This window comes from Cuculus canorus, chromosome 2 (genome assembly GCF_017976375.1).
Source record: "Cuculus canorus isolate bCucCan1 chromosome 2, bCucCan1.pri, whole genome shotgun sequence".
NCBI classification, from domain to species: domain Eukaryota; kingdom Metazoa; phylum Chordata; class Aves; order Cuculiformes; family Cuculidae; genus Cuculus; species Cuculus canorus.
In genome coordinates this window covers 65,185,934-65,204,265 of record NC_071402.1, presented here as the reverse complement: position 1 = coordinate 65,204,265, position 18,332 = coordinate 65,185,934, and the positions used below count along the sequence as shown (strand labels likewise).

Here is an 18,332-nt window from a genome sequence, read left to right as displayed (position 1 = left end):
TAACACTTCCAGCATGTGTAAAAGTTATTTGTAAAATTTTTATTTGGTTGAAGCAGTTGACGTCATTGCTCTTTTAACAAACAACCTGCTGGCCGGATTACTGGCATTGGAGGCTTTGTTTCAGCCTCCCATGTCTTTCACCCTCCCTGTGACTGATACCTAGCTCACAGTCTCTCAGGACCAGGCTATCTTGCTGGGTCTCAGCAAGACTGCTCCATCGTGCATTGCCTGCTGTCTGACAGGCAAAGTCCCATCCTGTTCAGAATTACTGGCTTCTGTCAATCTTTTCTTAGTTGTGTGCCGATCCCCAAGAAAGGGATTACATAAGTCACTCCACAGAGAATCTCTAGGTGGGCTTTGCCTTGTGGGGGGCTCTTGTGAGCCGCAGGGCACCTGGAGGTCCAGTACTTCAAAAGGCTGATTGATTTCATCTTGCTATCCACTGGATTTTAAGTATGAAGTAAGTATAAAGTAAAGCCAATGCAATTATTCATCGTAGTGTGCTTTGCTGGTTTGAGGCTGAAGGTTGTAGCACCTTCAAGTTCAAGCAGAATTCCCTTCTGAGTGGTCTGGGGTCCCATGGACATCCCCAGGTGACAGGCTAGTACTGAAGAGCAGGAACATTCCCCCTGTCTGCATAGCTCATAGACCTCTTCTGCTATTGTTGGATACAGAAAATTAAGTCGATGTGTTATTGCTATGTTTAATTTTATGTGGCATATATAAAAGCAGCTCTCCTTTTTCTTTCTTTCTTTCTTTCCTTTTTTAACAGAAAATGCCCCAAAAACAATAGAGGACGTCGGCAGAAGCAAAACTTAGGCCATTTTACTTCAGATACATCATCCAGAATGGTTTAACTTAGTGATTTTTATACCTACATTGACCATGTGATGTACATTTTTATTATATCTTTTTTTAAAGAATGGAAATATTTATTTCAGAGGCCTTATTTTTGAACATTTTTAGTGTAACAATGTTGGTCTGTATTCTGAAAGCATCAGCTCTAACAGCTATGGACTGTTTTAGTAACTTTACTTTTATGTTTTTTGAATACAGTAGTTAATTTTCTGTATCTGTATCACATGGTTATATAATAGACTTGTGCTTTTATTCATGGAATGTAATATTTTTGGGAACACAGGTTTATTTACCAATGGTTGTAGATCTAAAAAAAACCCCAACAAACCAACAAAAAAGCCCACATTACCTAGCAAACAAGGCATGAACTAAAGGTAAAAATGTTTACAGCTTACTTTTCTTATGAGAAACTAGAAAACACTGTGTTTAAATACGGTAGATATTTAAATGTTTTCAGAAGTTAGTAACTGTTTTTTTAGACACTGCCTATCGCATGAACTGTGAAGCTGTGTGCTGTGCGTAGTTGTAACATATTTATAAAATGTGTGGGTTGGGCTAAGCACTGCCATCTTCATAAATAACTCCAACAGTTTATTTTTAAAGAGAAAAGTTATAAATTTCATAATTTGGGATGTTACCTGGGAAAGCAGATGGCACAGGTCCAAAAGAAGTAGGTCTTAGTAGATTTAGGTATTGTAAAAAATCGGTGTTGAATAATTGAACGCAAATAATTGGAATAAAGCCTACTTTATCACTGTTAAAGCTGTTTTAATACTTCTTAAACTTTTTTAAAGGAAATACATGTTTTAACACCTACAATACAGATTGTATAGTGTTTGTGATTAAAATAAAAACAAATAATAAAAGTGAATTAATTACTAGTGCTCTTGTATAGAGTATTTTCAAGAGCTAAAGAAGTCCATCCAAATTAGTCTGCTGGTCATAGTTATATTAATAGACTGTTAGTTGTCGTTTGAAAGATCCCAAGATAAAGTGTGAATAGGATGTGTTCAGCTGTTTTAACATGTAGTTTAGGCTTTCAGAATTTTGCATGTAGGATTTAATAATTTGTTCAATAAAAACAAAAAAAATGCTTTCAACATTTTGAACTGGAAAAGCATGTCACAATACAACGTTTTCACTATATTGCTTCTGGTTTAGTGTGTTTATTTGTAACCCCATGTGGCAATCACAACAAGCTGAAGACCTGAAGTTGTTTTGCTGGAAAAAAAAAACGTGTTCATTTTCCTCACTGCTCTTTGAATTCCCTCAGAGGAAAATACTCCACTAACATGAAAACAAAAGTAGATCGTTAAAAATATGCAAGTTTGCTTTCCTGCTTAATTAGTAAGTTACTTAACTTTCCTGGATTAACACTAATAACTTCATCAGTACAGAAGCGTGACCCTTTAAATGTATGTTCCTTTCCAGACATTGCTTCCTAATTTTAGGGGTTTCATGTTGCTGAAAGTATCTGAACAATCATGTGTGGATATTTTGTAGTCAGAAGTATTTGACCAAGCTCCAGGAGCAGAGTTTCACGCCCTACTTTGAACATCGCCAGAGCCAGCTGTCACCCTGGCTCCCTGCAGCAGCGCCAGAATCATTCTGGCAGGATCACCTAAACTTCACTTCCCGCCGACCCGGCTGAAGGCAGGCAAAATGGATCACCATGAAATCACCCTAGAGGCTGATAAAACCCACCAAAATCGTCTCTCCAGCGTCACCGAGGAGGAAGAGGAACAAGATGCAGCTTACACGATTGTGACGGTCCTGGACAAAGTGGCCAACATTGTGGACAGCGTGCAGGCGAGTCAGAAAAGGATAGAGGAGAGGCACAGGGAGATGGAAAATGCTATCAAGACCATACAGATTGACATTTTAAAGCTTGCTCAGGCTCACGGCAATACAGGCTACACGGTGAACAAGTTACTGGAGAAAACCCACAAAGTCAGCTCCACTATGAAGGAGGTGCGGGCACGTGTGGAGAGGCAAAGTGCCAGCGTGCGGAAAGTGGAAGCCAAACAGGAGGAGATGCTGAAGAAAAACAAATTCCGGGTCGTAATCTATCAGGTAACCACAAACTTCATTTCTTATCGCACTGTCATTGTGCCACCTCGTTGGCAGCTGCTGGTAGGCATTGGTTAATGAACCAAAAGACGCTGTCTTTCCAACATGAGAGTTGTTTTATGCTTTCTTTAACACTGACTTGTGCTTCGCAGTGCCTTTCAGCACGAACCTACTGACGACAGCACACGGGTCTATTATTAGTGTTAGTAGGTTCCTGAGCCAGTCCTGTAAGATTAACTGCAGATCAGCAAGGACTATTTGTTGCCTCTCTGAAAGGTAATATGAGGTTGGCCCTGTAAATCTTGTCATACAAACCATGCCTGACATTCATCCCTGTTATTTTTTTCACCATATTTGGTAGAAGTCCAAATAGAAAAAGTGTTTGGAGGCTCCCTGGAATACAGATTTTCTGATAACACTAATTTCAATCTACGTGGTTTATGTAACTTGCAGAATTACCTGGGCTTTTGTAGTAGTGCTGACAAATTGGGGCTTTTTTTCATTGTCTCAGTGTATAGCAGTTTACACACAAACTGAAGCTCACATTGCTAACCCTTCATGACGGCAAACAGTCCCTTGCATGCTGTGCTTCGGAAATGGTTTAGCACAGCACTGTTCTTCCAATCATATTGGGTAAGCAAATCAGACATTTTCTTTTGTTGTCCTCATTCTTGGACGTTCATTGTTCTTATAAATTATTTGTTTGAAGGGAAGTTTCATGACATGGTGTCATCTTGCTTACATCTGTACAAATAGGCAGTGCAGGCAGTTCATGGAGTCTTCTCGGTTGCTAGCGAGTGCTGTGAAACCCATTTGTTTAATGGCCTGATCCTGCATTTGCTGAAACTTCCCAGTTCCCCAAGTCAATAGAAAGTAAGAGTGTTTAATCTTCTGCCAGAAGCAAAGTTGGTCCTTTGTACCAGCAAGTCCGCAAAGCCTCTTTCAAATGAGTTGTATTCATTGTTAGGCATTCTGGAAAATACTGCCCCTCATGAGTAATCCAGTGTGCCCCACTGCCCAGCCTCACACCCTGGTCTTGCATCTGTTTGTACATAAATAACATTACTTGCAATGAATGGAGCTGTGTGTTTCACTGAGTATATTCACCACTGTTTACAGCTGACATTCTTCTGCATAATCAAGCTTTCTTAAATACTTTGTTTTTCTACTACTGGGAAAAAATAACTAAAGAAACAAAAAGAGTAAAAGAGTGAAGGTAGGAAATATTGCCTCTAATGTTATGTTAATACATATGCAGCCAAATTGTGCCTGCCGTATTTTCTGACTGAATGACTTGCTACAGATGTCCAGAAGAAAATATGGGCACAATTTTGCCTATTATTACAATTATTATTCCATCATGATGGAATAGAAAACAGGCACTTTCACTTTCTCCTTGCAAATAATTTCCCAGGTAAAAGTAACAAATACCTCTGGCTGCTGGCTAATGGCATGATTTTTTTCATTGATGGGCCACTACCATAATGATTGTAACAGAATCAGTGCTTTGAAAATATTTGTTCTTTAAACAATATTCATAACATAATGTAATTTTTTCTCCTTGCAAGACAGGAGTTGTTGCTTATTTAAAAAGGTAGTAAAATATGGTAAAAATGGATTTACACACAGCTATAAAGAATAGCTGTTGCTATTTTCAGATATTTCATACAATAGGTGGCTCTCACAATGTGTACTTTCTTTAAGAATCACCTTCAATAGGAATTTCTGAACTCTGCTGGTTTCGCTGGGCAAGGATGACCTGCACTCTGTTCTGTATGTTTAATTCTTAGGTGGTACCTATCAGGAAGGGGAACGGCATTTTTGACTGCTGTCTTTCAAGCTTCCTCTTCCTACAGTAGTTGAGAACTGCTAGCCTCTTGCAAAGAGGAGCCAAAGATACGCTGATCCCTCTAGGTCCCTACATTTAACACTTTTCTGGAGGATGATAGCTGTGTTGCTCCACAAAAGCTGGAACATAGTAGGTAGCCAAGAGTGTGCTAAAGCTTTAAGGCACAGGTACACTTCTGAAAGTCTCTTTCGCGCAAATGCAGTGATTTTTCACACTGTGGATTTACACCAGCGTAGGCATATTGCTGGCGTGCCAAGACCTGAATGACTGAAGCTTGGCTACAACGAGTGGGAGTCTGTTAATAGGTACCGAATCAGCGCACTCCCTTCACTATATTTTACAAATGGGTATAACCAAGTTGTTTACTTGGTGCTTGTGAGTGACAGCTCATCTGTAGTGAGATTTTTTTCTGATGAACCATTTGAGACATTGTGATGGAGCCAATGACCTGTGTGCAGCTGGTATTGAATGCCTACGTGGGTGAGCGCACACGGGGGTTAGTTTTAACTTTTGCCAGAACGCCGGCATATGAGGAAAAGGGAAACACCAATTAAATCCTGAAGATTTTCTTTCAAGTGGATAGCTTTGATCTTATTGATAGAAGGAGTAGCAGGTTGAAAAGGATCATTGGCTGGAGGAGATTGTCCCAAGAGACCTCAGCCATGATAAAAAGAGTTGGCAATATCCCCACATTAAAAAGAGACAAAGTGATCATCCATGAGCATAATGATGAAGGAAATTGAAAGCATTCATTTTTAAAAGGCCATGTGGTTGAGGAAGAGATTTGGTAGCAGGCAGGTTTCCTCCCCAGGCTGACTGCATGATTAAAAATGCAAGGTCACTTCAGAGTTTCTAGTGAGGTCTCCATGGTGGAGTGCTATGTGCCCTAAGGGTATAGTAGGGAATGCAAAGTACATTAAAGGATGTGCAGGTCACTGTTCGATTCTGTTCAGGTTAGGCTGAATAACCAGCTGTGAGAGCTAACACTTCTGTGTAGTCAAAGAGCATCTAAAAATTCTGGCTAAATTATTCAGAAATTAAAAGGGGACTTTTATTTTTTTTTTATCCTGAAAGAATTTATTTCATTTGCTTTTCTGCATGTTCTGCAAGTCCCTCTTTGAATGTAAGCATACAGGCAGCAGCAAATCTATGTGACAGTTACTGGGCTCTTTTCTAAGCACCTTAAACAAGTGACAACTTCCTATGAAGAGACACATGCATTTATTTCACTCACTGCTGACTGACATTTAAAGTTAGTGGACAGTCACAGTGGACATACTAGAAATAAAGTAATATTATGACTTGACTGGCTTACACAACCATGTTACAGCTGATTTGTTTGCCATGTGATTGCTACACTGCACACACATGAGGAGAGACTAGCAGAAGCAGCTTTCCATATGCCACTCATATTACGCAGAAATAAATTAAAATATAAGTGGCTTTTCCTGGCCACTGTCCATCTGCAACAGGATGACTTGGACAGTAAAAATTTTGAGATCAAGATGGGGACAATAATCTGAAAATTTGAATTGGAAGCACTTCCCATCTGAAGTGGCAGTAAAAGTCAGGGTGTCACAAGCCCAGGAGATGAGGTGGCAAACACAGACTCTGAAAAACCTGGTCCATGATCTCACTGTCCATCAGCAGAGTTTTAATTACAGCTATTCTGAGGAAAACCTATGAGAATAATTGTGACATGAAAGAGAGCAAATATAACACTTCTGTTTAAAAGAAGACAAAGGAAATTATGTGAACCATTGCCATTCATAAGAGAGATGGGCTCGGAAAAGAACCATTAGTACCGTGGAGTTAAAATGCAGGTGTGCTGCACCTGAACTATCACGTACAGCTCTGATCACCCCTGTTGAAGCAAGTTGTGTTCAAACTGAATGGGTTTGGAAAACAGCTACTAGGCTGATCAGAGCAATGGGAAGCCCTGGGACATGGGAGGAGACCAGGACGACTATATCAGCAAGAAAAGTCATTTATACATATATTGGGGCATGGATGCGGAGTACAGTAAAGACCATCTGCAAAAAGAAGAAATGGATGTAAATTGTCCATGAATCATTTCAGGTGAGAAACCAGAAATGGTTTCTTAGTCCTGGAGACATGAGGGTCTGCCAGAACCCATGGGTGAGAAGAAAACATGAATTGCTATTACAGTGGAGTCTGAAAACTTAATGGAAAAAATATAGTGTGGGTTGACTACCTGCGACAGCAGGGCACTGGCCTCTGACACAGAGGCTTCAGCAGCCCAATGACACAAGGTCTTTGTTGGAATCTTCCGGTATAGGCATTATAAATATTTTTACAGCTGGGAAAGATAATTGCATTCACTGAGATTACAGAGGACAAAAGAAACCTAACATTGGTGTCAGGGAGTGTAGCAAGAGTCCTTTGTTTGCAGTATCAAGCCTGGTCCTTCAGTTCAAAGCACTGAGCTGGCCCTGTGCTGTGCAGCCAGCTGCTGGCAGAGTGGCAGAGCCACCACTGAAGTACTGCTGGTAGCCACGGTGATCGTAAATTACCCGTGATTTTTAGGAAGAAATCAACCACTTTCAGCCAGCTAAAGAAAAACTATATTTCTAGGGACGTGTTCAAAAGGAAAGAGGAGAAAGGCAAATCACATTTTTTTTAAAAGCAGCTATTAGGTTGTTTCTGTGTTTCTGAAATGAAATAGGTTGTATATTTTACAGAACTGTGTTCATAGCAGATCATAAACCTAACAGCACACCAGTAGATTATTAATTTGATGTTGCACCATTTGATCTGGTGTAACTGAGTCCTCAGACCTGCTCCTTTGTGGTAATCCTCACAAAGGACAGGCAGTCGTCTGTTCAAGGCTGCCATTGATTTTTCTCCGCCTGTTGATGTTGAGTGGTGGAAACAACTGATCTTCATTTACATTTGCACTGGATGCAGTTTTTCTGGGCTTTGCTTGTGGTTGGCTGCAAGCAAGCACAGACATGAGGAGTATGTGAAGTTATTAACAGCAAGTTCAGAATTTAGGACAGATTTGTCTTGCCAGGCATTAGGCATCAGTAAAGCAGATATTTGGCCAAATTGTTCATTTGGCCTGTAGACTCTCTTCAAGCAAACAGAGAGAAATGCATGGAGCCTGATTCACCCAGTCTGTTGTAGACATCTACATCTGGACACAGTTTCTTCTTTATAAGTATCTGGTTTTCAGCTCCTCTGAGTTGAAAGGGTGTCCAGAAACGAGTTCATATGGAGACATGGTTGCTTGAGCAGATGAGTACCGCATCTCATGACTGGCTAGGTTTCACTTGTACTTGAGAGCACTTCCCTGTGCTAGCAAGCTTGCAAGAGCAGTCACCTTGTGAGGAATGAATGAGTCAAAACATTAGTGAACATTATTTTTTTTCCCTCTTATCGCATTTTCTCTTATCTCTTATCTTTTTTCTCTTGCGTTTGCTCTTTCTTCTCCACTGACAGAGGGTTGGTATGTAAAGATAAATTGGAAGCCAGAGCTGCAGAGCTATTCCCTAAGCTAGCTCTCTAAAACAATAGCAAAGCAAAGTAAGTGTGAAGCTTTAATTTTCCCCTGGAGCTGCAGTAGTCCTTTTTATGCAGCATGCAGTGGCCTGGAGCCAAGGGCTTCTCTGAGTGCTGCCGGATAACTGGGAAAGGCTTGCTTGTGGTCTGTAGCTTGCTGCAGTCAGATAATGAGAGAACGAGCTCTGTTTCTTTATAGTCATTGTATATTCCTGGTTAAATTGATGAATTTATGTCAGAATTTAAAGAAAAAGAATGCATGTTAGGATTCACAAAAGAGAAATAAGGAGGGGGGCTGACTGTTCTGCCCAAACTGCTTTTTCATTATGTAAAAATAAGTCTAAATACAAGGAACGGCACTTGGCCATAAAGTCTTACGTGCTGAAGTGTTTATTGTCTATCTACTTTACTTGAGCAAATCCCTTAGGTCCCTTTTATAATAATCCTGGTTTTTGCTCATCTGAGCAACTTTTTGGTCCAATAGTAGAGATTTTGAAATGGCATATTTGCACAAAAAAATGAAGGGATCGCTTGAGATTTATGAAGCTTCACTCTTAACTATTAAAATATGAGTAAAAGGACTGAATGATTTGTAATTTGTTATTCATCAGCAGTTTCGTATTGATTTAGAGCGCAATTTCAAGGAGATGTTTTAGTGATTTACTTCGGCTGCCAGTCTGAATAACAAATCATTCATTTAACATGCAGATTTACAAGATTTTTTTTTTTTAAACATTGTGGCAATGTAGTTTCCTGCCCATACGCTGCCAGTCATTTGCATCACTAGTTGTCATAGTCACGGCAGCAGCACCAAACCAGGCGCTGGGTGGCCTTTGACCATCTTGTTGCTTCGTGATATGCTTCAGAATTGTCAGGTGATCACCTTCTGTGCTTATATTAATCGTCACCTGCATCTTCCTTGTCACACATCCCAAGGCTGAAAGATTGTTTACCACGACCTTTCCGAGTTCAACACAATGAATCCAAGTTACGTAGTTCCATCTGTCTCTTCTCCCATCTTTTGCTGTGAGCAGTTTGTTTAGGAGCATTTTGACTCTTGATTTATATAAATATACACACACAGTGTATATATATGTATATAAAATATATTACTTTTTACATATATAATTTCATTATTTGGTCATTCTGTTTTTAACTGCTATTGTGTTTTGTATTTTAAAAAGTTTTTCCTGCTCAAGTTTTAATAGAAATTAGTTGAGAGCTGATAAAGTTGCCTTTACTAAAGTTTGTTACACTTTGAAGCTATTTGAAAAGAGAATGCAAAACTGGTTTATAGTGTTTCTAGCATATACTTTGCACATAAGACAATATATTATCTTTTTGCCTTTTTGCTGATTCTAGAAGCTCAGTCTGGCTTTGAAATACAAACCCAGAATATATGTGTAAAATAACATGAATGGACAAGGGAACTAAAGCTCTTAAACAGGCCACACCACATAAAATGCCCTTATACTATGTATTTTTTGTTTTTAAATGACATTATAATAAAATTGTTTCTGAAATAATTATTGAAACTGTTAATGTACTTAAAGCCCAACTATTGTTATGCAATGACATTATGTCTCTGCTTCATCTAGTGAATCCAGTAGACTCTAAATTAGAAACACACCTTTTCTTAATGAAAAAAATACCATTACTGCTATTAATTATTGAACCCCTCTGTGCTTGCAAAGAGCAGTGGAGATTCAGCTAATAAGTTTGAGGGAATTTTTTTAATAACCTTTTCTCTTTGCCCAACCTCACTGACCCCGCTGAAGGCATGACATTCCTCTTCCAACAGCACCCTTGGCTTATTTGCTCCTTATTTCAGCAACAAAGGAGAAAGGTGCTATTAGAGCCAATCTGATCTTTGGAAGGACACAACTGCAGCAAAATACCTGAAACATCACTAAACAATTTGCTATGCCGTTTCCCTTCTTTCCCTGTCCAGAGGTGAGAAGAGCAGACTGTGCAGGCAGGGTTATCACACAGACACATTTTGAGACAGTCTCTTTTCCCCTGCAGTTTTCTATTATCTGAGCATCGCCACCTCGAGAGTCTCATAACACTGCATAGGGGCATTGCCACATTTAAGACGATTTGCCTTTGGTTTTAGGGTTTCTGCAAGGTGAAAAAGAGTCTGCACCTTGTGCTTCGCATTGTTTAAGGAGCAGGTGCATTAGCCTTCCTTCATAAATGCCTTGCTATATTCTATGGAAGAAAAATGCTGCTACTGTCATCCCTTCATTAAGATCAGGAGATGCTGGCAGTGCCTGCAGACTGGTCAATGCCCTCATGTGTCAGCGCAGAACAGAGATTTTTGGCAGCCCATTAAAAATCTGTGGAGTGAAAGGCCCATGTGAGGGGGACAGCCTACATCTCTTCACAAATTTTCTAATTATTAATTAAACTGACATGGGAGCAGAGGGAGAAAACTGTAATAACAGATTCAGATTTTCTTGGGAACCTATGTTAGAAACACCTCTGTTTCAATATTCGCTGTCCCCAGAGCCATCCGTTCAGATAAAAGCTATGCTGGCCTTTTTCATCAAAGCTGAAGTTTACTCGTGTGTTTACTTTTTATTCAGGCAGGCCATTAAAACTCAGACTTCTTTGACTAGGCATATTTTAGAAATTAAATTCAAATTCAAAATTAAATTAAAAGTTCAGGTTTAAAATGCTTTCCTAGCAAACTTTCTATGCCAGGGGCATCATCAGCCACTCCTGAACTGTACCATTGTTCTGTTACAACATCATAGCTTTAAGTTTCATAGAATCATAGAATGGTTTTGGTTGGAAGGGACCCTAAAGATCATCCAGTTCCATCCTTCTGCCATGGGCAGGGACATCTCCCACTGGATCACGTTGCTCGTAGGCTCATCCAGCCTGGCTTTGAACACCTCTAGTGATGGAGCTTCCACAACTTCTTTGGGAATCTGTTCCAGTGCCTCACCATGCTCACAGTAAAAAATTTCTTTCTAAATATATCTTAAAAATATCTAATCTAAATCTCCTCTCTCTCGGTTTAAAAACGTTATTGCTTATCCTATCACTGCCCCTCCCCAGCTTTCCTGTAGGCCCCCGTTAAGTACTGGAAGGCTGCTGTAAGGTCTCCCTGGAGACCTTCTCTTCCCCAGGCTGAACAACCCCAACTCTCTCAGCCTGTCCTTGTAAAGGAAGTGCTCCAGCCTTCTGATCATCTTCATGGCCTTCCTTTGGACTCACTCTAAAACATCCATGTCCTTCTTGTGCTGAGGACTCCAGAACTGAACACAATACTACAGGTGAGGTGATGCGAGAGCAGACTAGAGCGGGAGAATCAGCTTTCTTGACCTGCAGGTCACACTGTTTTTGATGCAGGCCAGGATACACTTTCTGGACTACAAGCGCATATTGCTGGGTCATGTTGAGCTTCTCATCCACCATCACCCCAAAGTCCTTCTCTTCAGAGCTGCTCTCAATCCATTCTCTGCCCAGCCTGTATTTGTTAAACTTGTTTATTAAGCAGCGGATCTAACTATCCTTGCAGCGTTGTGTCCCATGTATTTCTCTCCCTGCCTGGCTGAACTGAAAAGGTCTCCAGGCTTTTCCCTTATTATTGCAACCAATACATTGAATACTTCCTTTGCTACCACAGAACCTAAAGCCTTTCTCCTTCCAGACCTCATTTTCTCCCACATACACAAATGCATTTTTCCAATTTTATACCAGTTTCAACAGCACAGCATCTCATGTGACTCCTTTCTCTCCTCTCCTCTCCTCTCCTCTTCTCTCCCCTCCTATGCCCATTCGTAACACATACCCCCTTCTTCTCAACACCTCTGTCTCCTGTCAAAACCATTAGGTCCAGATGTGCAAGCAAGGTGCCTCAGCCACTGGCATGTTAGCTCAGGACAGGTGTCAACTGAGAAGACAGACAGAATGACTCGCAACACAGCTGACTTCTCAGTGGAGAGCTTGCTTGGTTGTGTCTGAGCTCAGTTCTGGAAAATGCCCAAACGTTTATGTGTTAGTGGAGAAGCTGTGTAGGTGTGAGAAGGTTGGAGCTGTGTAATGTGAGGGTACATGCTATACTTTTTGTACAAAACCAATGGACAGACCATATGACTCCACTCCTCCTTCAAGAAATCAGGTTAAAAATACCTGACTCTTTGATATCATCTTTTACTGTGAAAAAATCTCCGGTCCTCATTTTAGATGAGCACTTACAAATTTAGCTTAAAGATCCTCGCTTACCTCACATGAGGTCGTGGTGGCTGATATGAGCCTTTCCTAGCAAAATGCTTAAGCAGAATTTTAATTAAAAGTTTACAAGTAGCATTATCAATTGCTCAACTCCCTCTCACCATCCCCTAAGATCAGGCTGCCTAGTCCTGCTATTTCCAGTCCTGTCTGCTAGTTAGCCAAGAAGGAAGCTGTCAGCCAGTTTAGGTCTCCGTCCTGTGCAAATGAAATCAGTAGGTGTGTTTGGTCTTTACTTTTATTGAGTCTATAAATGAGCTGGTAGCTGTATGCTTTAACTCCATCTATTTCCCCCCTGGTGCCAAAACTCACTGTTTCTGCTTTAGGAAGGATGAGCTCCTACCTTTTCTCTACCCCACTGATATCTAATGATAAGAAGAAATACAGAAGGGCAGGAGAGAGGAAGGAAGCAGATGAGAAAGCTCTCCTACTGAGCCTAAATCATTCATTTTTATTATGAACTCCCTCTAACAAACTAGCCAGTTTCAGTAATACTTTCCATTTTGCTAACTTTTTCCACCCAGAAATCCTCAGAGGAGATTGAAACTCACACTGAATTTTAGCCTTGCTATATCAGATTCTGCAAGATGTGTGCAGAAACCAAGGAAAAAAAGAGAAAATCAGAGATTTGACAAAGATATTCTCAGAGTCTGTAGAAGAATGAAAAATGTTCCTTAGGACCTGCAGCTCTAGTTTCTGTGTCTTGTCTACAAGGCCTTCATCCCACATGATATTGTTCGTAAGTCTTGATTGCAATACATGTATGAAATTTAAAGCACTCTCTTCTTTAGGCAATAGACTATAAAGCTAAACAGAATAAAAATATGGCAAACGATTGACAAAAAGTACAGAAAAATTTGTTCTCCTTCCAAAGAATGACAGCCTAGATATCATAGAGAAAATAGTCTCGCTCTGCCTTCTGTTTTTTAATCTTCATGTGAACAGCATACCCTGTTCACCATATTATATTCATTTCTGTATGTATTGAAGTTTCAGAATAGTCATTCTGGAAACATTTTTGCTACCATTTCAGCTGCAGGATTGGGCTATAATTTACAAACTTTGAGGAATTATTATCCAGCTGTGTTTTAGTTCATTTTCAGAAAAGAAGAGATTATGTTTATATATAGAAGTCTTTATATAATTAATGTTAATTTGCACATGTTAATGAAGATGATTATTAGCAAGGCATTGTAGTTTTGTTCCTGCTGATTTTGACAGATGAGTTGAATAACATTCTGCAGAAATCAATGCAACATAGCTCGTCCCTATTTTTTCAAAGCACTAACGACTATTTTACTAGAGGGTTTTTAATGAAGCAAAGGCACGATGACAGACTCTTAAGTGGGCTTAATCTGCCAAATAGCTTATTGTATTTTATTTTACATATTGCTAGTACTCTGTAAAATAACGTTCAACGTGACTTGCTACTAATGAGTCACTATGACAAATGACAGATGTCTTTTTGGCTGGAAATCAGTTCACGGCAAAATATTAAGAAAGATTGAACCATTCTTCATGCGTTTGCAACTTCTATTCTCTCTCTTGTTTTCTGCATTAAGGCAATAATACTAAGGATAGAGGCCAGACACTGTCATGCCTCAGAAATCAGCTAAGTAGTTAGTACTAATGGGAAACAGCTTAGAGAAGTTTTATATAGCTGTTGTATCTGTCTGCACCCCAAAGTGTTGCTCCTCTTGGGAGAAGAGCACACTCACATGCACATAAATAGTAGGGAAGAAGGAGCTGACATTGTCCACCTTCTACACCTCCTAAAAGTCATGGGGTTTCTATTCTGCATACACTAGTACTCCAGGAACACTGAGCCACAAATTTATAATGCCCATGCAGATAGCAGTCTGCAGATCAGGGGATCAACTGTCCTCAAAGATTCTCCCCGTTCAGACACATCATATTACTGAATCCTTCCATTACCACAAGCTTTCTTCATATTTTTGCAAGTCCTTAACCAAAAAGTGATTCTTGGTGAATTATTTGTTTGCTGTGGACAGCTTATGAAAGTCTTCTGTGTGTCTTCAATTTTGGGGCCACTGGTAATATTTCTTTGGAGAGGCTACATACATTCCTAGTGCTAAGCTACTTAGGATAGTAACTACTTCCAAGCACGCAGGTAGTACCTATCATATTCTGCCCCTGTACTCTGCTCTGGTGAGACCACACCTGGAAAATGGTGTGGAGCATCCAGCTCTTTCCCTCAGCATGGGAAAGACATGGATTTGTTGGTGTGGGTCCAGAGGAGGGCCAGCAAAATAATCAAAGGCCTGGAACACCTTCCCTGTGAAGACAGGCTGAGGGTGGTGAAACCTGTGGGAACAGGTTGTCCAGAGCGGTGGTAGATGCCTTGGATGAGTCTCTGAGCAACCTGATCAAGTTGAAGTTGTCCCTGCTTACTGCAGGGGCACTGGACTAGACAACCTTCACAGTCCCTTCCAACCCAAACCATTCTATGATTCTATACTTAAAATATAAATCTGTAATACTGCATGTTCATACAGATCACCACAGGAGACAGAGGTGCTTGCTTGGGGGTCATTCATATTTTTCCAGATGGAACAAGTCAAGCTCATCTCAGCAGTGGTGCAGGTGCTGAGTGAATTGTATGAAAACAGTCCTAGCAAACAACATCTCATTCCTTTAGTGACTTTGTTCCCTTGTGGAGCCAGCACATGTAAGTTAATATGTTTGGGTTCACCGTGTCTGCTCAGCAACAGAAATGTTTACTAAGATCCAATTAGTCAAAAACGTGCAGTCGTTAGTAAAAGGCTGAAGCTACTGGTGTCATTGAGGTACTGATTTGGAGAAGTGCACTGCTGGCACAAGCACAGAGGCCTATTTAGTCTATAGGATGTCTACTTCTACTGGTGAGGAATAACAGATCTAGATCCAATCTCTGAGAAGAAAATTAGCTTCAGCCCCCCACATGAACTTGACAAACCTGTTCTGAAAACCGTTAGAGGACAGTAAAAGCAGGACCATGGCATTCATTAATTTCAGGTAGAACTGCTCTGACAAGAAATCTTTAACCAGGTATGATGTCTTTATACACCTCGACAAAGATTTCTTGTACTGTTTTTATTCTGTATAGATCACATATGATGGTATAAGCAAACCTTACTTTGTTACAATACTGTATTTCAGTTCTCATTAATTAACTAGAAGCCAACAAACAAAATACTTGAATCACCATTCTTTTAAAACACACTTGCTGGAAGATGACTCTCTGCTTTCATTCACAGGAGGAAAGTGAGTGTCCTTCATCTCTCTCTGTTATCAAAGAGAGAACAGCAGCTGAAACTCTAGAGGATGATTTCTTCCCACCTGATGATCTCTCTTCTGATGAAGAATATTATATTGAAGAAAGCAAAGCAACCCAGTTCAAGAAATCAGGCATGAGGCGCATAGATGATATCAAAAAGGCATTTTCAAGGGAAAATATCCAAAAGACGAGACAAAATTTTGGCAAGAAGGTAAACAGGCTTCGAACTAGAATAGTGACCCCTGAGAGGAGAGAGAGGATCAGGCAGTCAGGAGAGAGACTGAAACAATCTGGGATAAGGATAAAGAAAACCATTTCACAAGCTGCCCCAACGAAGGAGACATTCAAGATCCATAAAAAAAATAAAGAACGAACAGGGGCCGAAGGTCAGGAGGGGATCCAGGAGGCCGGTGTGCACATCGCCTCTGAGCTCACAGCAGCAGAGCCCTTCACTGAAGAAATCTCTTACACAGAAGTGATCACTAAGGTAAAGAAAGACAAGAACAACGCAACAAAAGGTGGTTCCCAGTCAAGCGAAAAAGGAGTGACAATCCCAGAAGTCGTTCTTAAGCAGGAAGGAAAAGAAGGAGGAGGAGGTGATGATGTCCCTTTGCTAGACTTAAAGCAATCAGCATAATGAATCAATTAGCAAACACACTGTACTTTCCTTACTGAACAAGAGAGAACACAGTATGTATTCACTGAGCTTTAGGAAAATGTGTGAATGTGTGTTATATCACAAAACATGTGTTGCTGGTGTTCCATCATTTACATGGGGTCTGTAGTGTTGTCTTCCTGACAAAAGCCAAGCCATGCAAATTGAATGAAGGGACTCCCCCTCTGTCTCAGAAGTGTGCTGATAGCCATCATTAACCCAAATGGAACTCACACATCAAAGGGAGATGAAACTCTGCTGTATTTTCAGTATTTAGTACTCACTTTAAAGCCTGGTCACTCTCTTTAGTTTTAAATACCACAGTGTAAAGTTTTTTTCCCATCATCTTATGCCGACTCCACTAATCAAAAAACAATAACAAAGCTATTGCTTCATATTTGCAAAAGGAAGAACTATGGGAAATCTCCATTTAGCTATACAAATCTTTTCATCTAAGGGGTCCCAGTGAAACAGCAGGAGGAAATTCCTGCTTTGTCCAGGGTGTGACAAAATATGGCAGGAATGATAGGTTTTTGAGTAAGTTGTGCTTCTTCTCAGTGTAAGAAAGAAGCTCCTGAAATGACAAAGATTATTTACAGAGTTCAGGAAGAGGAAGGTTTGATGCATGTAAGCAATGCATTTTTTTTCACTAATGAAGTAAGAATAAAAAAGCAGAAGACATTAAATATGGGATAGCAGGAGGAAAAAAGAATGAGGTATTGTATTCATGTTTTGGAAAGATGTGATTGTGAGAAAGGCAAGGGCGTGAAGCAGTAAAAGAGGAATAAGATTAGTTAGTGCATGGATTCTGGATAAATAGAGAAAAAAATAGAATATTCTAACTGAAGTTTCCTTGAGATCTTTAAAGAATTTTTACTCTGTCCAGAGGATCATAGGGCTCATGAATATACCTGACCAGAAAAGGGAATTATTTTGTTTTCCATTCTCTGTGCTTTTTCTAAGCTTCACAGCAATTAAAATCTGTTCTACAAAGCTGCTGAAGTACAGGGCCAATCCATAACCCAATTCTTTGTTTCCTATCGTCATTGTTATCGACCAGCCACGGCCTCAGGGATTATGACAGACACCCTTTGGAGTATGGAATGCTGTTTATTTGCAACACTTGGGAGCCAGTGCCCTGACATCAGATATGTTTGTAAACACGACTGCTATGCTGACATGGGGTGCAGAACTGTACTCCTCTCTTCATTCTCAAATGGAGTTGCCTTCAATGCACTTATCTAAAGCAATGTTAGTCATTACTATCCGTGTGAAACTTGTACAATATTGCCAAAAGCTGTATGATTGTATTTAATATCTCAAATTCATTTTAACTGCAGAGCATAACTTGGTTATCTCTATACATTGTTTGAGGACTCCCAGCTAGTTGTTAATCTATGATTTAAATATACTTAGTTTGATTTCAAATATTCTGCTTGCCAGTTCTTTCATTTGGTCTGGTGTACATCACATTTGAACTGAAATAGCTTTAGCAATAGTAATTTGGGAACACTGGTTGGGGAAGGTCAATGTTATACTATGTCAGTGACATTTCAAATCAAATTAATGTTGTCAGACTGAAAGCAGCAACCCAACTGAATGGAAGGGCAGGATAGGGCAAGAGAGGGAGACAGGGAGAGACATTTTGTTCAACAGTAAATTGTACATATCTACTGCACTGTAATTGCATGCAAAAAGAAAACCAGGTTTTGCTTATAGGATAGATTGGAGGTTTTGGTCGGGGTTTTTTTTTTTTTTGTGAGTTATAGGAAGGCTTTTCTGGAACGAGGCAACTGTATGTTCTTTTGCAGTTCTGTATAAAACCAGCTCTCTTCAGTGAAATACTGTATGATTTGTCT

General features: G+C 40.0%; 2 protein-coding genes across 2 annotated transcripts in view; both read left to right on the top strand.

Annotated features, from left to right (window-relative positions):
• The window catches only part of TMEFF1 (transmembrane protein with EGF like and two follistatin like domains 1), a 119,685-nt gene extending 117,946 nt beyond the window's left edge, over positions 1–1,739 (top strand). The window contains exon 10 of the mRNA XM_054058696.1: positions 773–1,739. Coding sequence (XP_053914671.1) covers positions 773–857 — 85 coding nt within the window. The 3' untranslated portion in view covers positions 858–1,739. The remainder of the gene's footprint in view (positions 1–772) is intronic.
• A 151-nt stretch (positions 1,740–1,890) lies between these two features.
• Positions 1,891–18,205, top strand: CAVIN4 (caveolae associated protein 4). Its single transcript, XM_009562889.2, has 2 exons — positions 1,891–2,931; positions 15,799–18,205. Exons 1-2 carry the CDS (start codon positions 2,521–2,523, stop codon positions 16,453–16,455), a joined length of 1,068 nt encoding a protein of 355 aa, XP_009561184.1. The 5' UTR covers positions 1,891–2,520; the 3' UTR covers positions 16,456–18,205.
• The last annotated feature ends 127 nt before the right edge of the window (positions 18,206–18,332 follow it).